Here is a 20,144-nt window from a genome sequence, read left to right on the forward strand (position 1 = left end):
GTGAAGACCAGAATTTGCAAATACTTGTTTCTCAGTCTAAGGATGCACAATACATAACATAAAGATGTAAGTAGTATTCATCTAAATGCTTGCTATAATCACAGATGGGGAGCCTCTTAGCTTGTTGGTATTACTACTACTCCATAACACTCACTTCCAAGCAGCCTCTCTCAGTCTCTAATTTCAACATTCTATGTGGGCCACTGCATTGCCTCTTTGGCTACTATTGCTATGGCTCACACAGGCTTACTGTGATTGCCTACATACTTTGCCCACACTTCTATACAAATAAGAATATTATTTTTCTACAGAAATCCACATTATTTGATAGAACAGCTCTCTCACGCATATTTAATGACTCTTGTTTGCATGGGATGACAGGTTTAAGAAATACAGAATCATTAAAACTGTTTCTATTGTTAAGATTTACTTCATCTTTTGAGACAGTGATAGTTATTGGATTGATTAGCATAGAACAATAAAGACCTCTGTCTAACCACTGCTCTATATGACAGTAATCTATAGTGATATCTAGCATGATATTACTAGGGTTGCAGCTCTGACAGGAGCTATTGCTAGAACTATCCCTCCCCCCCCGTATTTTTCACAATAATGATCTGGAGACCGATGCTGATTCCTGGAGACTCTAGGCCAGGCCTGTACAACGCAAGGCCCAGGGGGTGGATCTGGCCCACAGGCATTTTTCTGCTGGTCTTCAGGACTGAATAACCTGTAGTCACAGCAGGAACCATGAAGAGCTCTTGGCCTGTCCTGCTGATGAGCAGCAGATGTTCAAGACAGTTAACGGCTTGAGTCCAGATGTCCCACGCCCTGGATTAGAGCCTACTGAGACACTATCCTTCTTTCCCCTGACCTTTCCTCCTGTCCCTCACTTTCACTAATATTTTTAATAACTGATTTTAATGTAATAATGTGTGGAAAATTAAACTTGGACCCCACATACCAAGTCAGGGTTGGTCCTGGCCATTCGAGCCTTTGAGTTGTGCACACCTGCTCTAGGCCAGTCATGAAGGGTTGGCAACCCTAGATATCATTCCTACACAGGCCTAAATGGGTGTAGCTTAAACTGAAGGAGACATATGAGCAGGGATGTTCGAACTCCCTCATCATCAAGATTGCCACTCAAGGGCCTAACGTTTACTATGATCAGAAAAAATGCCCCATGTACGAACTGGCATCACCAAGTGGCTTTATGGAGGCACTAGTATTTTCAAGCCCGTTATGATAACGGGCGCTAGCTTTCTATCCCGTCTTTTCTGTCTCTCTCTCTCTCTTTCTGTCTCTTTTTTCCCCCCTTGTCCCCTCTCTCTTTTTGTTTTTTGTTTTGTTGTTGTCTCTGTTTTTGTTCTTCCTTATTTTGCTTTTACTTTTTTTTTGGGGGGGGTGAATGAATAACGGCCAAAATGGCCCATGAGAAGGTGGCCGCCCCCGCCTATTGCCCTCCCGCGCACCCAGCTGCCGGAGCCCACCTTACCCGCTCCAGCCCGAAGGAGAAGAGAGGAACTCGGGAACAGAGCTACTCTCTGTGTTAAGCTGCTGCCCATACTGTCGCAATGGACGCAATAGGCGTCTTTGCGTCCATAGTGGCAGTTTGAGCAGTGACTTAGCACAGAGAGGAGCTCTGCTCGTGAGCTCCTCTCTTTTCCCTCGGGCTGGAGCGGGTAAGGTGGTCTTCGACAGCTGGGAGGGCGATAGGCGGGGGCGGCAACCTTCTCATGGGCCATTTTGGCCCTTAATCTTTTGGGGGGGAGCGGGGAAGGTGATTTTGGGCAGCTGGGAGGGCGGGTGAGCAGGCAGCGGCGGCTGTGAGCGGGCGGGGGCCTCGTTGGCGGCTTCGCCGCCACCTCGCCCAGCTTCATTTTGGGCAGCTGGGAGGGCGGGTGAGCAGGCGGGGGCGACGGCTGTGAGCGGGCGGGGGCCTCGTTGGCGGCTTCGCCGCCACCTCGCCCAGCTTCATTTTGGGCAGCTGGGAGGGCGGGTGAGCAGGCGGGGGCGACGGCTGTGAGCGGGCGGGGGCCTCGTTGGCGGCTTCGCCGCCACCTCGCCCAGCTTCCCTGTCCCCCGTCTTGGTCTTCCCCCGTCGCCATTGCCCTCGCCTTTTTCAGGGCGGCCGCTTCTGGTTGCCTCGGCCTCCTCTTGCCGTGCCTCAGCTCATGGCTGAGGCGGCGGCTCTGCCGCCGCCTTGGCCACTTTCCCCCGCCGCCACACACCGGCTAATGGCCGCCCGTGGCTGTGGGACACTGGTGTCTGAGGTCCTGTGTCCCTTGGGCTCAATGGCCACCCGTGGCTGTGGGACACTGGTGTCTGAGGTCCTGTGTCCCTTGGGCTCAATGGCCACCCGTGGCTGTGGGACACTGGTGTCTGAGGTCCTGTGTCCCTTGGGCTCAATGGCCACCCGTGGCTGTGGGACACTGGTGTCTGAGGTCCTGTGTCCCTTGGGCTCTTCTGGGCCTGCGCTTTGCGCAGGCCCAGAACAGCCCAGGGAGGCAGGGACGCAGATCCCCAACGTTCCAAAGCCACGGCCACTCACTTAGCCTTTTATTATATAGGATTAGTTCTATACATGGGCAGCTGAGGACACAGATTAAAACAAACATTTTGGTTTCCCCATTTATATACTAGTAACCTACATCATAAGGATTCAGTTCATTGATCTTTGTCAGGCACTCTGAGCTCCTTCAATAGAAGGAATTATTATCTTCTAATACACAAGTAGAGAGAAGAAAAATCAAAGTTCTCTCTTAGATATTCAGGGCACTGAGGCAACTGCAGCTAAGACAACAGTTTCTATGGCACATACACACACAAGAGAGCAGTGTAGGCAACCCAGTCCGACTACAGTTGACTCCTCTATCCTGTAGTGCTGTACTCGTATATAGCCTTCAGTGTGGAATGCAAATCTTGAGAACACAACAGCTCAAAAATCATGAGGATATAAGCCAAAACCCATTTTTCCCCTAGAGTACTATAAATCTAATGGACGACATCCAAAACAAGCAGGTTCCAGTTTGTACCTCTATTTATTGAAAGCAAAACTGAAACCAAGTATCTCACAGGGCAGCAAATAAAATCCATTCTCTCAGGATCCTGTTTGATAGTATGGTACTTTAATGCAATTTATCTGTTATGCCTATTGTGTCAGAGGAGGAAAAAAACATCCACTTTTAAAATAAATACAAAGCAAGAGTTTGCTTGATTTCAGAGATTAATGAAAAACAGAAACATCAGTCTCCAAATTGTTCACTTACTGAATGAACTGAAGTCCCTTCTCTATCTCTTCTTTCCTTTTTTGTCTCTCCATTACTGTCACTGCAGTGGGGGAAAAGATATATTTAACCCTTTACAGTTTCTGTGAGCCAAGCAATCCATTCAGTCCACCCTAGGACCCACTTATAAGAACAACATGCAGTTTGTGGGGTTTCTCTGCCATCTGTATTCATCATTGTCTCTTCCCTCCTCTCAAAACAAACAAAACAGAACAAAAACACATTTAACACTATCTTGCAATTAAGCCCCGCAAATGTATCTGCCTGCAAAATATTTGTAGTTGCCTGCTTCAGAGATGTGGAGCGCATCAATTTTTGTTAAAAAAAACTTTTTTGCTGTACTTCTGTGAGCAGCAAAGCAGCTCCAAAAGTGCTTGAAATGTTAATATTGTTCCCAGCGGCCGTCTCATGCCAAATGCCATTTTTAAAAATCTCTAGAACGCACCAGAAAAAAGACTCTACAATGTGATGCTGGGTCATTTCCGGGTGCGTTCTACAGAATAGAAGATAATAGTGACTGACTGGCACAAGCCAGCTGCCAGGAATGTTATTAGTGCTTCAAGTGCTGCTGAGGAACAGCAGAGGCACAGCGAAGTTTAAAAAAAATGTTTTAAAAAGAATTAAGACCATCAAACACCACTCGCCACAACATGAATTCGTTTGCCAATGGCAAACACACAACTGGCTAAAGACAAGACTGACATTACACATTTCTGGAGGTCAGGGTAGCCACCGTAGATTGGGATGTGACCTAAATGTGGATCAAATGAAGGCCAACACGATCCTCCTCCTCTTGAAAACCTGATTATTTATTATTATTTTATTTTTACATTTATATCCCGCACTTCCTTCAAGGAGCTCAGAGCGGTGGATGTGCTTATTTTTATCCTTATTTATTTATGCTTATTTATGAAAAATAAAAAGCTCTATGTTTCTGAAGGTATGCTACAGGCTCCCCAAGGGAAAATTAGCCTTCCCTTACTAATTGACCTTTCTCTTGCACCTACTATAGTAACTCTTCCTCCAGCCCTTCTCAGAGACAGAGAGAAATTTTTATCCCTCTCTCACAACACTAGAACCAGGGGATCATCCCATGAAACTGAAGGTCACAAAATTTAGGACCAACAAAAGGACGTACTTTTTCACACAGCACAAGATCAGTCTATGGAATTCTCTGCCACAGGATGTGGTGATGGTGGCCACTAGCTTGGATGGCTTTAAAAGGGGCTTAGACAAATTTATGGAGGACAGGTCTATCAATGGCTAGTAGTCTACAGTAGGCTATTGGTGTCTACAGGCCACCTCCAGGCTCAGAAGCAAGATGCAGCTAAGTACCAGTTGCAGGGGAGCCACAGCAGGAGACATGGCATGCCCTCACCCTTTGCCTGTGGGTTTCTCAGAGGCATCTAGTGGGCCACTGTGTGAAACAGGATGCTGGACTGGATGGGCCTTGGGCCTGATACAGCAGGGCTGTTCTGTTGTTCTTATTTGATATTGATGTGTTGCTTTGACTAGGCAGGGGGCAGAACTGAATAATACTACATAGCATGTGTACTGTATAGCACGTATAAGTGTTCAAAGTGCTCCACATGTATTATCTTGATGTAATCCTTGCAACAGTCCTGTAAGGTATTATTAACCCCATAGTACATCTGAGAAGCTAAGGCTGAGAGAAAGTGGCTTGCCTAAGGCCACTGAGGAGGAGGAGTTGTTATTGTTATTGTTGTTATTACATTTATATCCCACTCTTCCTCCAAGGAGCCCAGAGCAGTGTACTACATACTTAAGTTTTTCTTTCACAACAACCCTGTGAAGTAGGGTAGGCTGAGAGAGAAGTGACTGGCCCAGAGTCACCCAGCAAGTATCATGGATGAATGGAGATTTGAACTCTGGTCTCCCCGGTCCTAGTCCAGCACTCTAACCACTACACCATGCTGGCTCTTCACAGCAGAGGTGATATTTAAACCAGGGAAATTCGGATTCACAGCTCGATCTCTTAGCCACTACACTACATTAATTATCATGCTACCCATAATCCCATTAACCCAGGGGCTTGGCAAATCCCAGGCACCAGGGAGCCACGGCACCTAGAAATTTAACCATGGGGCCTAGATTAGGCTATTCGGAGGCAAAGTCATTTAATGAAATCTTTATTTGTTCCAGGCAGCCCTGTTTCTGTTCTAAATACATTACTTGTGAAGGGAATAAAGACTGGGGTGTAGCTATAATTGAGCAAAAGGGTTCAAAGAGCCCAGGCCCTCAGCTCCTGAGGGCCCCCAGCTCCACCCCTCCCTATTTTCTTCATTATCTCCCTCACTCTGAGGGGCCGCCAGAGAGAGAGAGAGAGAGAGAGAGAGAGAGATGAACACAGGCCCCTCTCCCCTAGCTACGCCCCTGGATAAAGAGAAGCCCATTTACTTTTCTGCTCCACAATTTCCATCACGAAGTCCAGTAATTTTGTCCCGTGTCCATTGTCTGTCTAGATCCAAAGAAAATTGGTCAAGGCCTACATTAACCATTACAACATGTAAATTTATTGCCAGCCACGCACCAAACTCAGTTGATTTACAGTAGAGAGGGCAACACAAGAAGCAATGCTCCTCAATTTCTTGCAGGGTTTCTGCCTCTTTGGTGGCTATGGCTTAAGGGGGATTAGACATGTCCATGGAGGATAGACTATCAATAGCTATCCACAATAATGAACCTCTAAGTTCAGAGTCAGAGTGCAACTAGACACAGATGTGGAAGGTGGTGGGGAGAAATAGCAGAAATAGTCCTCCTATTGTCTTCATACCCGGCTGTGGGCTTCCCAGAGGTATTGTTTGGTTATTTGGTGGGAGTGTGGAGAGAAGGATGTGGATATAGATCAGGACTGTACAACTTTGGCCCTCCAGCAGATGCTGGATTACAACTCCCATCATCCCGGACTACTGGCCTCTGTGGTGGGGGATAATGGGAGCTGTAGTCCAAATACAGCTAGAGGGCCAAAGTTGTACAGTCCTGGTCTAGACAGATGTTTGGTCTGATCAAGCAGAACTCTTATGTTCACCACCTCAGGGATCAATTTAAGATTACAATGCCACTTTCCAAAATGGAGTAAAACACTTAATAATAGTCAAAATCACAGCAATCATTTGTAAACCTATACACATGCCATAAACCAGGGCTGCTCAACCTCGACCCTCCTGCAGATGTTGGCCCACAACTCCCTTAATCCCTGGCTACTGGCCACTGTGTCTGGGGATTATGCGAGTTGTAGTCCAAAATCAGTTGGGGGCCAAAGTTGCGCAGGCCTGCCTTAAACAGATATCATTTCCAGACTAAAATCAAAGCTAGCTCAGAATTAAGCAAGATCATGAAAAGCTTTTTAGGATAAATCATCTGACAACCTTTTCTAAAGATGGGTAGAGAGAAAAATACAATTCTAGCCGTATTTACTTGTGATTGAGTCCAACTAAATTCAATGGGACTATTTCCAAGTAAGCATGCAGTCTTAGGTGAAGTTCCATATGGAGGGAGTTTCACAAAAAGTTATCCATCTATATAAAATCCCTGCCTCCATGCCTTAACCAATTTCACTTAATAGATGGCATCATTCTGAAGGTAAGCACCTCCCTGAAATGGAAGCATATACATTACAAAAGTCAATGCTTGATGTTATAAAAGAATGAAGCTACTAAATCCCTGCTGTTCAGAAGTGTCACCTGTTGCCATTCTAGCATCATGGAACATCTGGTTCATTGTAAGGTCACACAGACTGGGGTCCATAGAGTGTGACAAGGTCCTGCTCCAACCTCTTCTGGTTTTTAAGCCTGGTTTTTAAGATGGCAGTTTTATTTCTTCTGCATCTATGAATGCTAAAAAAAGGTAATGTCCACTTCTAATTTTTCTTTTAGAACACATGGATAAGAATCATTCTCACAGCTGGTTTTGTGGTAGCAAGCATGAATTGTCCCCTTTGCTAAGCAGGGTCTGCCCTTGTTTGCATTTGAATGCAAGACTACATGTGAGCACTGTAAGATATTCCCTTAGGTGATGGGGCCGCTCTGGGAAGAGCAGCTGCATGCTTTTGATGCAGAAGGTTCCAAGTTTCCTCCCTGGCATCTCCAAGATAAGGCTGAGAGGGACTCTTGCCTGTAATGGAGAAGCCACTGCCAGTCTGTGTAGAGTCAGTACCGGGCTAGATGGACCAATGGTCTGACTTGGTATAAGACCGCTTCCTATGCTCCTATACATGGAAATTGGATGCTAGAAAATAATTCATGTGTCCATGTTTGAGAAAAGGTAACACGCCTACAGAATTGCCCACATCTTGAGCATCCACACATATTCCCCCAAACAGACCCTTTCCATCTTCAGTTTTCACACATCCTCAAGCAGTGTTCCATGTAACAGGGATTTCCAGATGTTCTTGACTACAGCTCCCAGAATCCCCAGCTGCAATGACCTTTGGCCAAGGATTCTGGGACTTGTAGTCAACAACATATGGGAATCGCTGTTACAGGGAACACTGTCCTCAAGTACCCACCTTTTAAAAGCTAACTTGAAAGGCAGTCCTCAATTTTTGGATAGTGCAGATACTACGTTCCGCATCATATTCTACTATACATTTCATGACAATGCAGCTTCCTAGACCCCCTGATAGTGTTCCCTCTAACAGGGATTCCCAGATGTTGTTGACTATAACTTCCATAATCCCCAGCCAAAGGCCACTGCAGCTAGGGATTCTGGGAGTTGTAGTGAACAACATCTGGGAATCCCTGTTAGAGGGAACACTGCCCACTGAGCGTATGTTAGGTGTTTACAGTTTGGAAGTTGTTAGCCAAAGGAAGCATGTGAATAATTTATGATAGGACCACTAGGAGAACCGAGATGAAATTTTGCAAACACACACAGTTAAGAAGACAAATTCAGAACATTACAGTTATGTAATGATTCAATGTGGTGTTTTCACAGATCACAAATGAGAGTTGGGAAAAATCTGTTCTTAACTAATTTTAGTAGTAGTAAACAAACTGAAAGGACTTTTCCGTTGCTCAGGTGCTGGGCAAGATGTGTTCTTGCCCAGGAACAAACTAGGATTCCAAATTGTTAGAAAGAGGACAGTTTAATGTCAGTCAGCAATATTTCATTTGCTTTTTTTTTTTTTAAGGCCATAGCAAAAAGCAATTTTTTAAATGCAGAAAATAAGATCCAAGTGAGATCCAGCAGAACAGATCCAAAATATATAAAATAAACTATAGATCAAAATCCATCATTAATAGATTAAAAACATGGGCAATATTAACAATCTAGTTTTATGCCAGCTGCTCAACTTGCTAAGGTACAGCAACAGATCTTGCATATTGCTTTTGAATTTTCTCAGATGTTGCCACACGAAGATACAAATAATGAATTTATCAATACCAGCCAGCAAACAGGTAATCCTGTCAGAATTTATCACTTCAGATAAATTGCTAAACAGTGTCATACCGAATCTAGCTCCGGGATTGTTATATAACTGAAAATACAATAGATATTGTGCACTGTCTTTTACAGAATTTTGTCTGCCTAGTCACCACCCTTGGTTTTCAAGAGCAGCAAAGGTATTTGAATGGTAAGATTTGAGTATGCAGGTTTTGTAGTGATCCTTCTCAGAGAAAAAGGTAAAGTTCAGCAAGATATTCCCACAACTCATGGTTTAAACACCACCATTATATTTTAAAGTTTAATTATAAAATATGTTGTAACCTTCATTGTATTAAGATTCAGTTTGATTATACCATTCTTTACATGTCATCTTTTCTCAATTTCTATCAGTTTACCATTTTTAGGGAAGTCGCTTTGGAAAGGGGCCTGTTTAATAAAGAACACAAATAGCTATATTTTTAGGTGCTACAATAAATATTTCTCCAAGGAAACTTGTCTGTTTTCACAATATTTTTTTAAAAAAGTTTTTTCTCCTGGTAATAAAGTAGCAGCAACCAGATGTAATTAATAATGGAGAAACAGCTTTGATGTGTAGAGGTGGGGTGGGAATGACCATTTTACTACATTTTTCCATATCTGTCAAACACAGTAGTATTTATGGAGGAGTGTGCACTAAACGGCTTAGGTCCTGGGTATTTAAGAGAGCGTCTTCTTCGCTACGAACCCCACTGCCCATATCTGAGGAGGTCCGTCTCCAGCTACCGCCAACTCGTTTGGTGGTCACACAGAGACAGCCTTCTTGGTTGCTGCCCCGAGATTGTGGAATGAGCTTCCTGCTGAGTTACGATCCTCCCCATCTCTGGCTATTTTTAAAAAACATTTGAAAATCCTTTAATTAACCTAAGCTTCCTCAGGTTTTTAAATAAAAAATACTGTTTAATTTTATGGTTTTTAAATCATTGTATTGTTTTAACTTCATGTGTATTCTATGTTGAACTGTTTTTACTTTTATATGTGTTTTAATTGCTGTTGGCCACCCAGAGACGTAAGTTTGGGCGGGGTATAAATTTGATAGATAAATAAATACATACAATCTGCTCAGTGCACGGAGCTGTTCCGTGTATCAAAGACACTGCAGCATACATCCCCCCAGCTAATGGGGGAGGAATCATCTACAGCCTGCTGCGATCAGTCTGCATGTCACTTTGCAGATAAAGTTGCTCGCATCCGTGCCAATTTGAACTCCAGAGTTTTGGCAGTTCCGACAGACATGCCTCTGGTACCATCTGGTTCTACTGTGTTGGATTCTTTTCAGTTGGTCAGTCTGAGGATGTGGGCAAGATCCTGGGCAGTGTGTGGGCAACATCGTGTGCTCTTGACCTTTGCCCTTCATGGCTAATAAAAGCTTCCAGGGAGGATACAGGCAGATGGTTGGAGGTGATTATTAATGCTTCATTAAGGGAAGGCAGGATGCCATCGTGCCTCAAGAAGGTGATCATAAGACCATTATTAAAAAAGCCCTCCCTTGATCCCTCCAAACTGGACAATTATAGACCTGTCTCTAACCTGCCCTTTTTGGGCAAGGTGATACAGGTCGGGTATTCCTTATCCGGACACCCAAAATCCAGAATGCTCCAAAATCCGGACACAACGCAGGGGGAAAAACACCTCAACTCACTTTTAAAATGCGGTCAAACAGCCTCCCTGCTAGATAGAATAAGCCAAGTTGGACAAGGGTCAAGAGAGCAAATGGTAGGCCTCACCAATGCAAGCAGCTTGTTCACATCCTCAGGAGTCACAAACTGAAATTGATCTAGTCGAATCGCACAAGAGGAGTTGTTGGACACCTCCAGTTCAGACATCAAATGAATTGTGGAGTCTCCATCTAGGTCAGCCCGAATCCGAGAGATTTTGTCTGTGAAAAAAATCATTAAACACATCACAGCGGGTGACTAATGCTTCCAAATTCTGGTTCAATGGAGAGGGGGCAGATACTAGCCCCACCACCACCCGGAACAACTCTGCCGGACGTGAACTTGCAGAAGTAATACGGGCAGAAAAGAACCGCCTCTTTGCCGCACGTATTGCCTGAGCATAGATCTTTAAATGTGCTCTATGTCGTAATCTGTCAGATTCGAGTCGAGTCTTCCTCCACTTGCGCTCCAGTCACCTACCTTGCCGCTTCAGCCCCTGCAGCTCTTCCGTATACCAAGGGGCCAATTTTGAAGTGGGTCGGTGGGGACACTTATGAGCAATCGTGTCTACTGCCCTGGTGAGCAAGTTGTTCCAATTCTCAACCAGGGCATCAACAGGATCACCAGCAAAACCAACATTAAATCCTTCCAAGGCTTCTTGGAATCCTATTGGATCCAATAAACTCTTCAGGTGGACCATTCTAATAGGCTCCTCGCCCTTGCGGAGGTGGGAAGTGGTTGTAATCCCAACCTTAACTAGATGGTGGTCCATCCATGACAATGGGGAAATCACAGGAATCCCCACCCACGGAACACCACCCTGATCAGCGTAAAAGACCAAATCAAGTATGTGACCTGCAGTGTGCATCAGTCCAGAGACCACTTGGGATAGGCCCACAGTTGGCATGGCCGCTATGAACTCCTGAGCTGCCCCAGACAGATTGGTCCTGAAATGAACATTGAAGTCCCCCAGCACCAAGAGTCTGGGAGACTCCAATGCAAGTTCTGCGACCAAGTCCATGAGCTCAGTAAGGGACTCAGTTGGGCAGTGGAGTGATCGGCACACCAACAATCTATCCCTGGTCCCCAAACTTAAGTACACACATTCAATATGGTCCGATACCCTAACCGGGACCCTTGTAAGGGAAATGTCATCCTTATAGACCACAGCCACTCCACCTCCCCGCCCACGTCCCCTCACCTGCTCCTCTACAGAATATCCTGGAGGAAGAAGCTGGGACCAAACTGGCCCACTAGCTTCCCCCAACCAAGAATCCCCCAGATGTTATGGAGGCTGAGAAAAAACATTTCTTCGTCGCCCCCCACCACCACGGAATAGTCCCTAAAATGGGCTCTAGCCCGTGTTCGGTCGGATTCATCACAACTCTTCCTCCAGTGCTGTTCCAGCCGTCGCCCGAGTTGTTTCATCGCCCTAAGCTCTGAGGAAAACCAAGGAGCCGAATGGGCTCCATCAAGCCGGAGAGGGTGTTTAGGAGCAACTGTGTCAACAGCCCAGGCTTTCTCTCCATTCCAGAGATTCAGCAGGGCCTCAACAGGGTCACCAGCGCTGGACACTGGAAACTCTCCGATGGCTGTCTGGAAATCAAGTGGATCCATAAGCCTCCGGGGGTGGACTATTCTAATCAGTCCACCACCCTTGCAAAGGGTAGACGGAGCAGTCAAACTAAAGCCCACCAGATGATGATCTGTCCATGACAAGTGAGTTATCTCAAACCTCCCCCCACTCCAGATCATTTATTCCCTGGTCAGCAAAAACCAGATCCAGAGTATGTCCTGCCATGTGGGTAGGGCTCAATACCAGCTGAGGCAGGCACATGGTTGCCATGGAGGCCATGAAATCCTGAGCTGCACCTACTAGGGGGCCTCAGCATGGACATTGAAATCCCCAAAGACAATAAGTTTAGGGGAGCCCAAGGCCACCTCTGAGACCACCCCCACCAGCTCAGGTAGGGAGACTGAAGAGCAGTTAGCAGAATCCCCAGCCTATCTCGAAGGCCCACCCTCAAGGACAAACACTCGAAATTCTGAGATTGCCTGACTGGGCACCTGGAAATGGGAAAGATCTCTCAGTAGATGACAGCAACGCCCCTCCCCAACCCTCCAGGCAGGGCTGCTGCATGATCAGGAAACCTGGAGGACAGAGCTGAGAGAGACCAACCCCACCCAGCTCATCCAACTAGGTCTCTGTCACACATACCAGGTTGGCATGTTCATCCACAATCAAATCGTGGATGAGAAATGTTTTAGCGTTAACCGACCTGGCATTCAACAGCAGCACCCTAATCCTTGAGGGAGTGTTCTCAGAGTTTCCTGGGGCCACAGGGTTGGGAGAAGAGCTGGAAAAAGGAACAGGCCTCAATTGCCTGGACCATTTTCCCCTGTAATGCCCTGCCCAACTCCCACCGCCATACCTCCCTCTGCCCACTACCTGTGATACTGCCACCCATGTCACAACATCCCCACTTTTCTGCTCTCCCAGATATATCTCCTCACCCCAACCAACCACAGCTCCTCTGTTTGATAAAGATCAGGTCCAGGACTCATGCAGTCAAACTCTCATGCTGGCTTCTTGATGGGGGAAAAAATGAATGGAAGGTCTTCTGAGGCCCCAAGCAGCTTGTCCCATGGCTGAGAGCCACAAGGACAAAAGCCCTTGTGCTCATGCTCTTGGCCCAACCTACTCTTTGTAGCAGGAGCAGCAGCAGCCCCACAGATGACACACACCTGGAGCAAGGTGGGGCAGAGGCAAACACCAGAGTCAGTGCCCTGCCCAAGCTGTTCTCTCTTGGCCCAGCCTGCTCTTTGTAGCAGGAGCAGCAGCAGGTACCCATGACATGCAACCACAGTACACACAGCACTCTATCCTAACTGCATAAACACGTGAGCCACAGGCAGGTAGGGAGAGGGGGACTTTTACCCTAGTAGTTTGATTTCTCCACAACAGACATCATATAATCCATGGAGAAATAGTTTGGATCCCCCACTATATACTTCTCTTGAACAATATGCTAATCATCCAGAAAGGGCCTGGATGGGGAAACCTCAGAAGTCTGTAGTTCTACTTTTTAGCCTCATTGACTCACACTGGCATCAGCTGTCTTCTAATGCTCACAAAATGACTTTCACCCACATTTTTATTTATTTATTTATTTTTACATTTACATCCCACTCTTCCTCCAAGGAGCCCAAAGCGGTGTACTACATACTTGAGTTTATTCTCACAACAACCCTGTGATGTAGGTTAGACAGAGAGAAGTGACTGGCCCAGAGTCACTCAGCTAGTATCATGGCTGAATGGGGATTTGAACTCGGGTCTCCCCAGTTCTAGTCCAGCACTCTAACCACTACACCACGCTGGCTCTCATATAATCTCCTGAGCCAATAGTGCTGTGCAATCCTCTCTCTTTCTGACACACTCCTTGTTCGCTGGGCAAAGAGGGACCTTCCAAAGCAGTGGCTCTCTTATATTTCGCAAGGGGAGGGCAACTGTCCCTATTCATCCCAGCATAATCTCCCTCCAGTAGCTGTTACTCGTGTCTCCCTTGTGTTTCGTTTTTAATCGGGAGCCCCTTTGGGACAGGGAACTTTGTAAAAGTGTTATGTACATACTCCAAATACATAAGTATAGTGGACACACAGGTCTCTGAATAAGCAGCTTCAAGTCATCAAAGTTCAAAGCCATTCTCCATGTTTATAACACAGCAACATAGTAGTGCTCCTGGAAGTTTCAGAAAACTGAGAAAGTAAAATCCCTATTTTGCTTTGCCTGCACTTTTAGGGTCTAAACCAGGCCTGCTCATCTTTGGCCCCCCAGCAGTTTTTGGACTACAACTCCTCAGCCACAGTGGCCAATAATCCTCAGCCACAGTGGCCAATAGCCAGGGATTATGGGAATCGTAGGCCAACATCTACAGAGGGCCGAAGTTGAGCAGGCCTGGTTCTAAACCCTGGACACGGGGCTTACCAGTCTGGATTCTTGTTCCTTTCAGCTATGGAACCTGACACTTATTCAGGCCTGGCTTAAGGAGCATGCAAACAATGCATTTGCATGGGGCCTGTAAAGTCTGGGCCTGAGATCTTAAGAGCATCAGTCCATCAAGCCTAGGAGTCTGACTAGCAGTAGCAGCTCTATAGAGGCTAGCAGCTACTGCCAGTCAGAGCCCCAGGCTTGATGGACTGATGGTCAGACCCCTGATAAGGCAGCTTCAGGTATTTATATATCATATCTGCTTGAATATCTGTATTCATACATCATATCTTGCCCCTGCTAACTTAGCAAAGAGGCACCTTTTAACGTGGTGATTCTCTTTATTTAGCAGAGGGAGAGTAACTGGCCCTATCCACCCCCAGTACAGGACCTCCAGTGACTGTTGCTGGTGTCTATCTTATGTTTCTTTTTAGATTGTGAGCCCTTTGGGAACAGGGATCCATCTTATTTATTTATTATTGCTCTGTGTAAACCGCCCTGAGCCATTTTTTGGAAGGGCAATATCAAAATAGAATAAATAATCTCCAGTAGTTCAAGCAGATTTTGCAAACGTGCCTTTCCCCACTCCTCTGCTGGCTTGTTTGATTGGCATCTTATGTTTTATTCTTCAGTGATCTGAGCCCATTTTGAAACCTTTAAAAAAAAATCTTATCAGAAGGTGGTCTAAAAAGTTCATAAATGAATAAGAGAAACAGGTATCCATATATCTCTTCCTCCCACTCCACTGGCATGTGCCTTGACCACACCCTTTTTAAACCTGATCTTTCCTTAGTGGAAGAGTATCTGCATTTGTATGCAGAAGGTACCAGGTTCACTCCCTGGCAGCATCTTTTTTTAAAAACCCTGCAGAGTGACGGCCAGTCAGAGCAGACACTGCTAAGCTAGAGGGAACAATGGTCTGTCTCAGTATAAAGCAACTTCCTGTGAAGCTTTCTGGGCAAGGGGTATAGGAAAAGCACACACACACCCCGGGTATTCTGAGAAAAATTCATCCCAAAAACCAAAAAATGAAGAAGCCCAAAACCTCATTTTGCATTAGGCCCCAAAATCCCTTTGTCCAGCACGGCACTTATTTTGCCAATGGGTTACAAATTAACTAATAGGCAGCAACAACATACTGAGGTCTAGAGGCCCCAAGAGTGAGTTTTCCTCTGGTTTTGGAAGAACTACATATTCTTCCAGAAAGACCGGATAATCAGTCAAAAGACAGAGACAGAAATTGATAGACTGTTGAGCACCTGAGGACCATATTGGAAACACATCTATCTGTATCTGAAAGAACTGGAAAAGTTATTTTTATGGACACATAGCTGCAGCACCTGTGAACAAGAGGGAGGTACTGACAAAGTCAGGGTAACCTGCAGATATGTCAGTTTTACAAAAAAAAATCTGAAGAAGCAAAAGGGACAGAAAAACTCAATGGAGCAGAATGTTTGCAGACTGCAGAGGGCAGTTATCAGGTAGGCAGAGCTAATGGAATTCGGTAGCGGGGGCGGGGGCTTGAAAAATGAGTGGAAAATTTCTCTGCATGAAGTATACTCCCGCAAAACAGTCACAACCCCTTCTGCTTATGAGGGGGAAAGGTCCCTAAAACCTTCATCATGTGCAGGCACAGGAAACACATACACACCAAGGATATACTACAATATTTTATTATGGAACCATGCTTGTTACACCTAATTTTTACATATTAGTTACAAATCATTCAACTTGTTTTGCACACCAAACACCTGTTTGGCAGGTGTCAGGATACAATTGTAGGTACAGACATGACTTTAAAAAAAAATAAACAGGCACCACACCAGTAATGGTGAAAAACCTGAGTCAACCTTTGATGCACAGAGACATATCATTTTCTGAGTTTACCATCCATCAGTAATTCTCAGCACTGCATTTTTAAACCAACCAACTCTACAAGACATGAGGACTAGAAACCTAATTTTATTATGTGAAGCAGGGATTGTCAACATTCTAATAAGAACCCACAGGCTGTTCAACAATGTCTTAAGGACCCATGTGGCTGGCAAACCACATTTTGTCTATCCCTCTTATATGGCATCATGTATTAAGATTATTTTTATATTTCATTGCCAATTCAGTCTTTACACACTTTAAATAACTTTGCAATTTTTTTAAACTTTACATTGTTAGAAAATCTCAAATTAACAAAGAGTAAATATCCATTCCTTTGCAAACAAATAATTAACACTCCATAACTGGAGTGCGGTACTAAGACCTGGAACGACAATCCAGAAAGCACCCAGTTTGAATCTCATCCGGCTATGAACTCACCAGGAGGCCTTACTCCTTTAAGCCTCAGCTCTCAGCTGCAATATGGAGATAATCACACATAATATCTTACAGGACTTTTATAACGATAACAATATAATTCAAGTGAAGTAAACACTCAAAGTAAGTGTTATTATTAGTTTTCCTTAATTACACAACACTGGCCATTACACTATCATTCCTTGCATCTGACTATTTATTTACTTTATTTGTCATATTTCTATATCACCTAAATCAATGTTCTCAAGACAGTTTACAAATTTAAAAACAGCAATTAAAACAGCTAAAACAACTAAAGACAAATAAAAGATCCAAGCACCCAATTAAAAAGCTGTTTCTTTAAGATCTTCTTGAAGGCAAAGAATTAGGTGCCCATACTTCTCAACAGGGACAGTGTTCCAAAGCCCAGGCTATGGAGAAGAGCAAGCCCCAAGACAGCACCAGACAAAATAGCAGCAACTGGAGGGGGACCTCCTTAGAGAACCTCAATGGTCAGTGGAGATTATAAAGAGAGGAGTGCTCTCTTAAAAGAGCAATGGTGTAGGTTCTAATACACATTCAGAGCACTGTCACCATAGTCTGCTTCTCTCTGCTCTACCGTGTCCAACCAACTCCTCCTTCTACTGCACCTCACGCCACAGACCCTACTATTACAACATTCCTCTTTTTCTTCATCTCACTCTATCTACATGGCCCAATACCTTCCATACCTATACAATAACCTTTTTAATCACAGATTTTATTTTTTTAATAACAGCTGCAAAAAAGGATTCCCTATTCTGATGCCCATGTCAAAATGATAACCAAGAAATGGGTAGGCTAATCCTTCTTGCCAGAACCTCAAGAATCTCAAGTTATATTTAAAAATAAAAATTGTGAATAAGAGCTTGAGATAGTGATGGTAAGGTGCCTTAAATGTTTGCAAAACAGAAGAAATTGGGAACACATAATTTATAGTTTCAAATTCCATAATTTGCACATCTCTTTTTTAAAAATGACATTTGGGGTAGTTACAAAGCTTTTTGTCATTCCACATGATTGGAGGCCTCCACTGATTGTGGGGACTCTTGCCAGAAATTGTATAAATGGCACGACAGGAGCACAACAGGGGACAGACACTACATTTATGCAAATTATGCTATTTTGTTTTGCATACATACAAACATGCAGGTTGAGTGCAACCAACCAGCTCACACATTAGCAGTGTAGCCTAGAGCTCCAAACCCTAATTTAATACTACTTTTATGGCACTCATCTCCTCAGTGGTTCAGTCTTCTCAAATATTTACATGGATCGTAAAGACCCCTGCAAGATTCCGATGCGGGCTTGGGAGAGGAAAAGACAGAGTCTCTTTTCCACCACCGGTTTAACACATTTTCCATTTCCGTCATCAGTATCCCCCGATTTTCAATATTTTTCCGATTTAGCTATCATAATGCAACAGGCACACAACAGTCATTAGTAATACCCCTTTGTATAGGGATTGTATCTTGTTTGTGTGCGCTGATACTGTTTTCCCTCTTGCTTGTTTGCATTCATTACTCTGCTTCTTCAAATTGTTTCCCTTATCTTAGCCCCATTAACAGCCCTTAGCAAGAGACAATACTTGGTTTACTGTCACTTGAGAACCACCGATCCTTTCCCACCAACTCAAGGCCTCCAATCCCCGGTGTTGCTTAGCCAAAGCAGCCAGCATTAGCAACACCTCGATCGCGGAAGCAGACAGGAAAGCGCCGTCTGCCCTCAAAAGCCACAATTTCACCACAACTGTGTTAAAACTCGCAATAAGCTGTTAAGGGATGCTTTCAGGCTGAAACGACCCCACCAAATCTTTTTGGTTTTTTAGGAACATTTCCCCCTACTAGACATATCTCTGAGATCACTTTTGAGAAGTCAGTTTATAAAATTCCCGTGATCAGGCAAATAGCACAACCTTTCTTTTAATAACATCCCCTCTCATCTGAAATAACTGCTCCTGAAAACGGGCTTCAGTCAACATAGCATGTAGTTAGTACTTTGAACAAAGAGGGTGAACAAATAAATACTGGAACCCCTGACGCCAAAGAAAATATTGTGAGAAGTTCCCATCACTCTAAAGGGTTTCTCGGATCGCCATTTAACTTCACAACTAAAGCCACAGTACCAACCCCCCCCACTCCCATTGCATCCCCAGAAGGGGGGCAAGGAGGATGGGAAATATTATCTTTAACAATTTGTTCCAGGCTTTTAGATAAACCAGACATGTATATGTTACTTCCGTATAACATTCGTTTCTGATGCATTAAGCAGTGTTTGCAGTTAGAAACATTTCCGTCGCTCGTCGTCCGAATATTCTCTGGGGTATTTGTCAAATCTTCTCTTTCCCCAGCCTCCCGGAAAAAACCAACAAAATCACCAACTCACCTCTGCTTGGGTATTCTCCCTCCACTGTAATAAACTCTCCTCGATAAATTGTATTGTATTACTAGGTATATTATTAGTGTATTATTACTATTCGTAATAATACTAGTAATTGTTATTTAATTACAGGAGGCAGCATTCTGTTTCCAGAGCTGCTACCCCGCAGCTCCCTCCATGTGCCTCTTGGTCTTTTTTACTTTCATTTCCAGGTCTCTAGCTTAGGCTCGGCAGCCAGGCAAAATGCTTCCTTCTTATCCCTCCAGGTCCTAAAGCCCATCATCTCCCATTCCCGCTCCTCCTGCAAACACAGCCTGTGGTGATTTTTTAACCTACTTTCCACTGTAAGCTTATGAGATCTCCCGGCATTCCGTGTGTGTCCCCACAAACTTCGCAATGCGGGGACCAATATGAACCAAATCCAGTAGAGTTGTAGAAATATATAGGGACACCTCAACAATGTAGTTTGTCATCCTTCCCAATTCCAAATGGCGGATGCATAAAATGGGCTAACTTGTGAACTACCTAACCAATTTGAACCAAATTTGCTACAGCTGTAGGGACACATAGGAACGTCTCAACTGAGTAGTTTGTTACTATGTCATCCAATTCCACTCTGATTCAAGATGGTGGACACAACCTTTTGAGGCAGAAGTGGGCTAACTTGTGGGCCATCTAACCAATTTGAACCATATTTGGTACAGTTGTAATGAGTGACACACAGGGACATCTCAATGGTGTGGTTTGTGATTATGTCATCCACCCCAGATTCAAGATGGTGGATGCATGAACATTTGAGGTGTAATTGGGTAAACTTGTGAACCACCTAACCAATTTGAACCAGGTGTGCTACAGGTGTACATAGGAAGCTGCCATATTCTGGGTCAGACCATGGGTCCATCTAGCTCAGTATTGTCTACAGAGACTGGCAGTGGCTTCTTCAAGGTTGCAAGCAGGAATCTATCTCAGCCCTATCTTGGAGACGCCAGGGAAGGAACTTGGAACCTAGATGCTCTTCTCAGAGTGGCTCCATCCCCTAAGGATCTATTATATTAACAA

General features: G+C 44.6%; 1 protein-coding gene across 11 annotated transcripts in view; it reads right to left on the minus strand.

Annotated features, from left to right (window-relative positions):
* The window catches only part of ZC3H7B (zinc finger CCCH-type containing 7B), an 88,071-nt gene that overhangs the window by 63,527 nt on the left and 4,400 nt on the right, over positions 1-20,144 (minus strand). For 2 of the 11 annotated variants that reach the window (XR_008308179.1, XM_053253905.1), the window contains exons 1-2: positions 5,706-5,754; positions 3,270-3,330 (exon numbers count right to left, since the gene is read on the minus strand). Coding sequence is in view for 10 of the 11 variants with exons in the window: in XM_053253905.1 (XP_053109880.1) it covers positions 3,270-3,330; positions 5,706-5,727 (83 nt within the window). In the remaining variant the exon portion in view is untranslated. Of the gene's footprint in view, positions 1-3,269; positions 3,331-5,705; positions 5,767-6,725; positions 6,903-10,459; positions 10,594-19,091; positions 19,353-19,421; positions 19,477-20,144 lie in introns of those variants that run through there. The other 9 variants (XM_053253909.1, XM_053253908.1, XM_053253910.1 and 6 more) reach the window with 9 other exon arrangements.

This window comes from Hemicordylus capensis, chromosome 5, assembly GCF_027244095.1.
Source record: "Hemicordylus capensis ecotype Gifberg chromosome 5, rHemCap1.1.pri, whole genome shotgun sequence".
NCBI lineage: Eukaryota > Metazoa > Chordata > Lepidosauria > Squamata > Cordylidae > Hemicordylus > Hemicordylus capensis.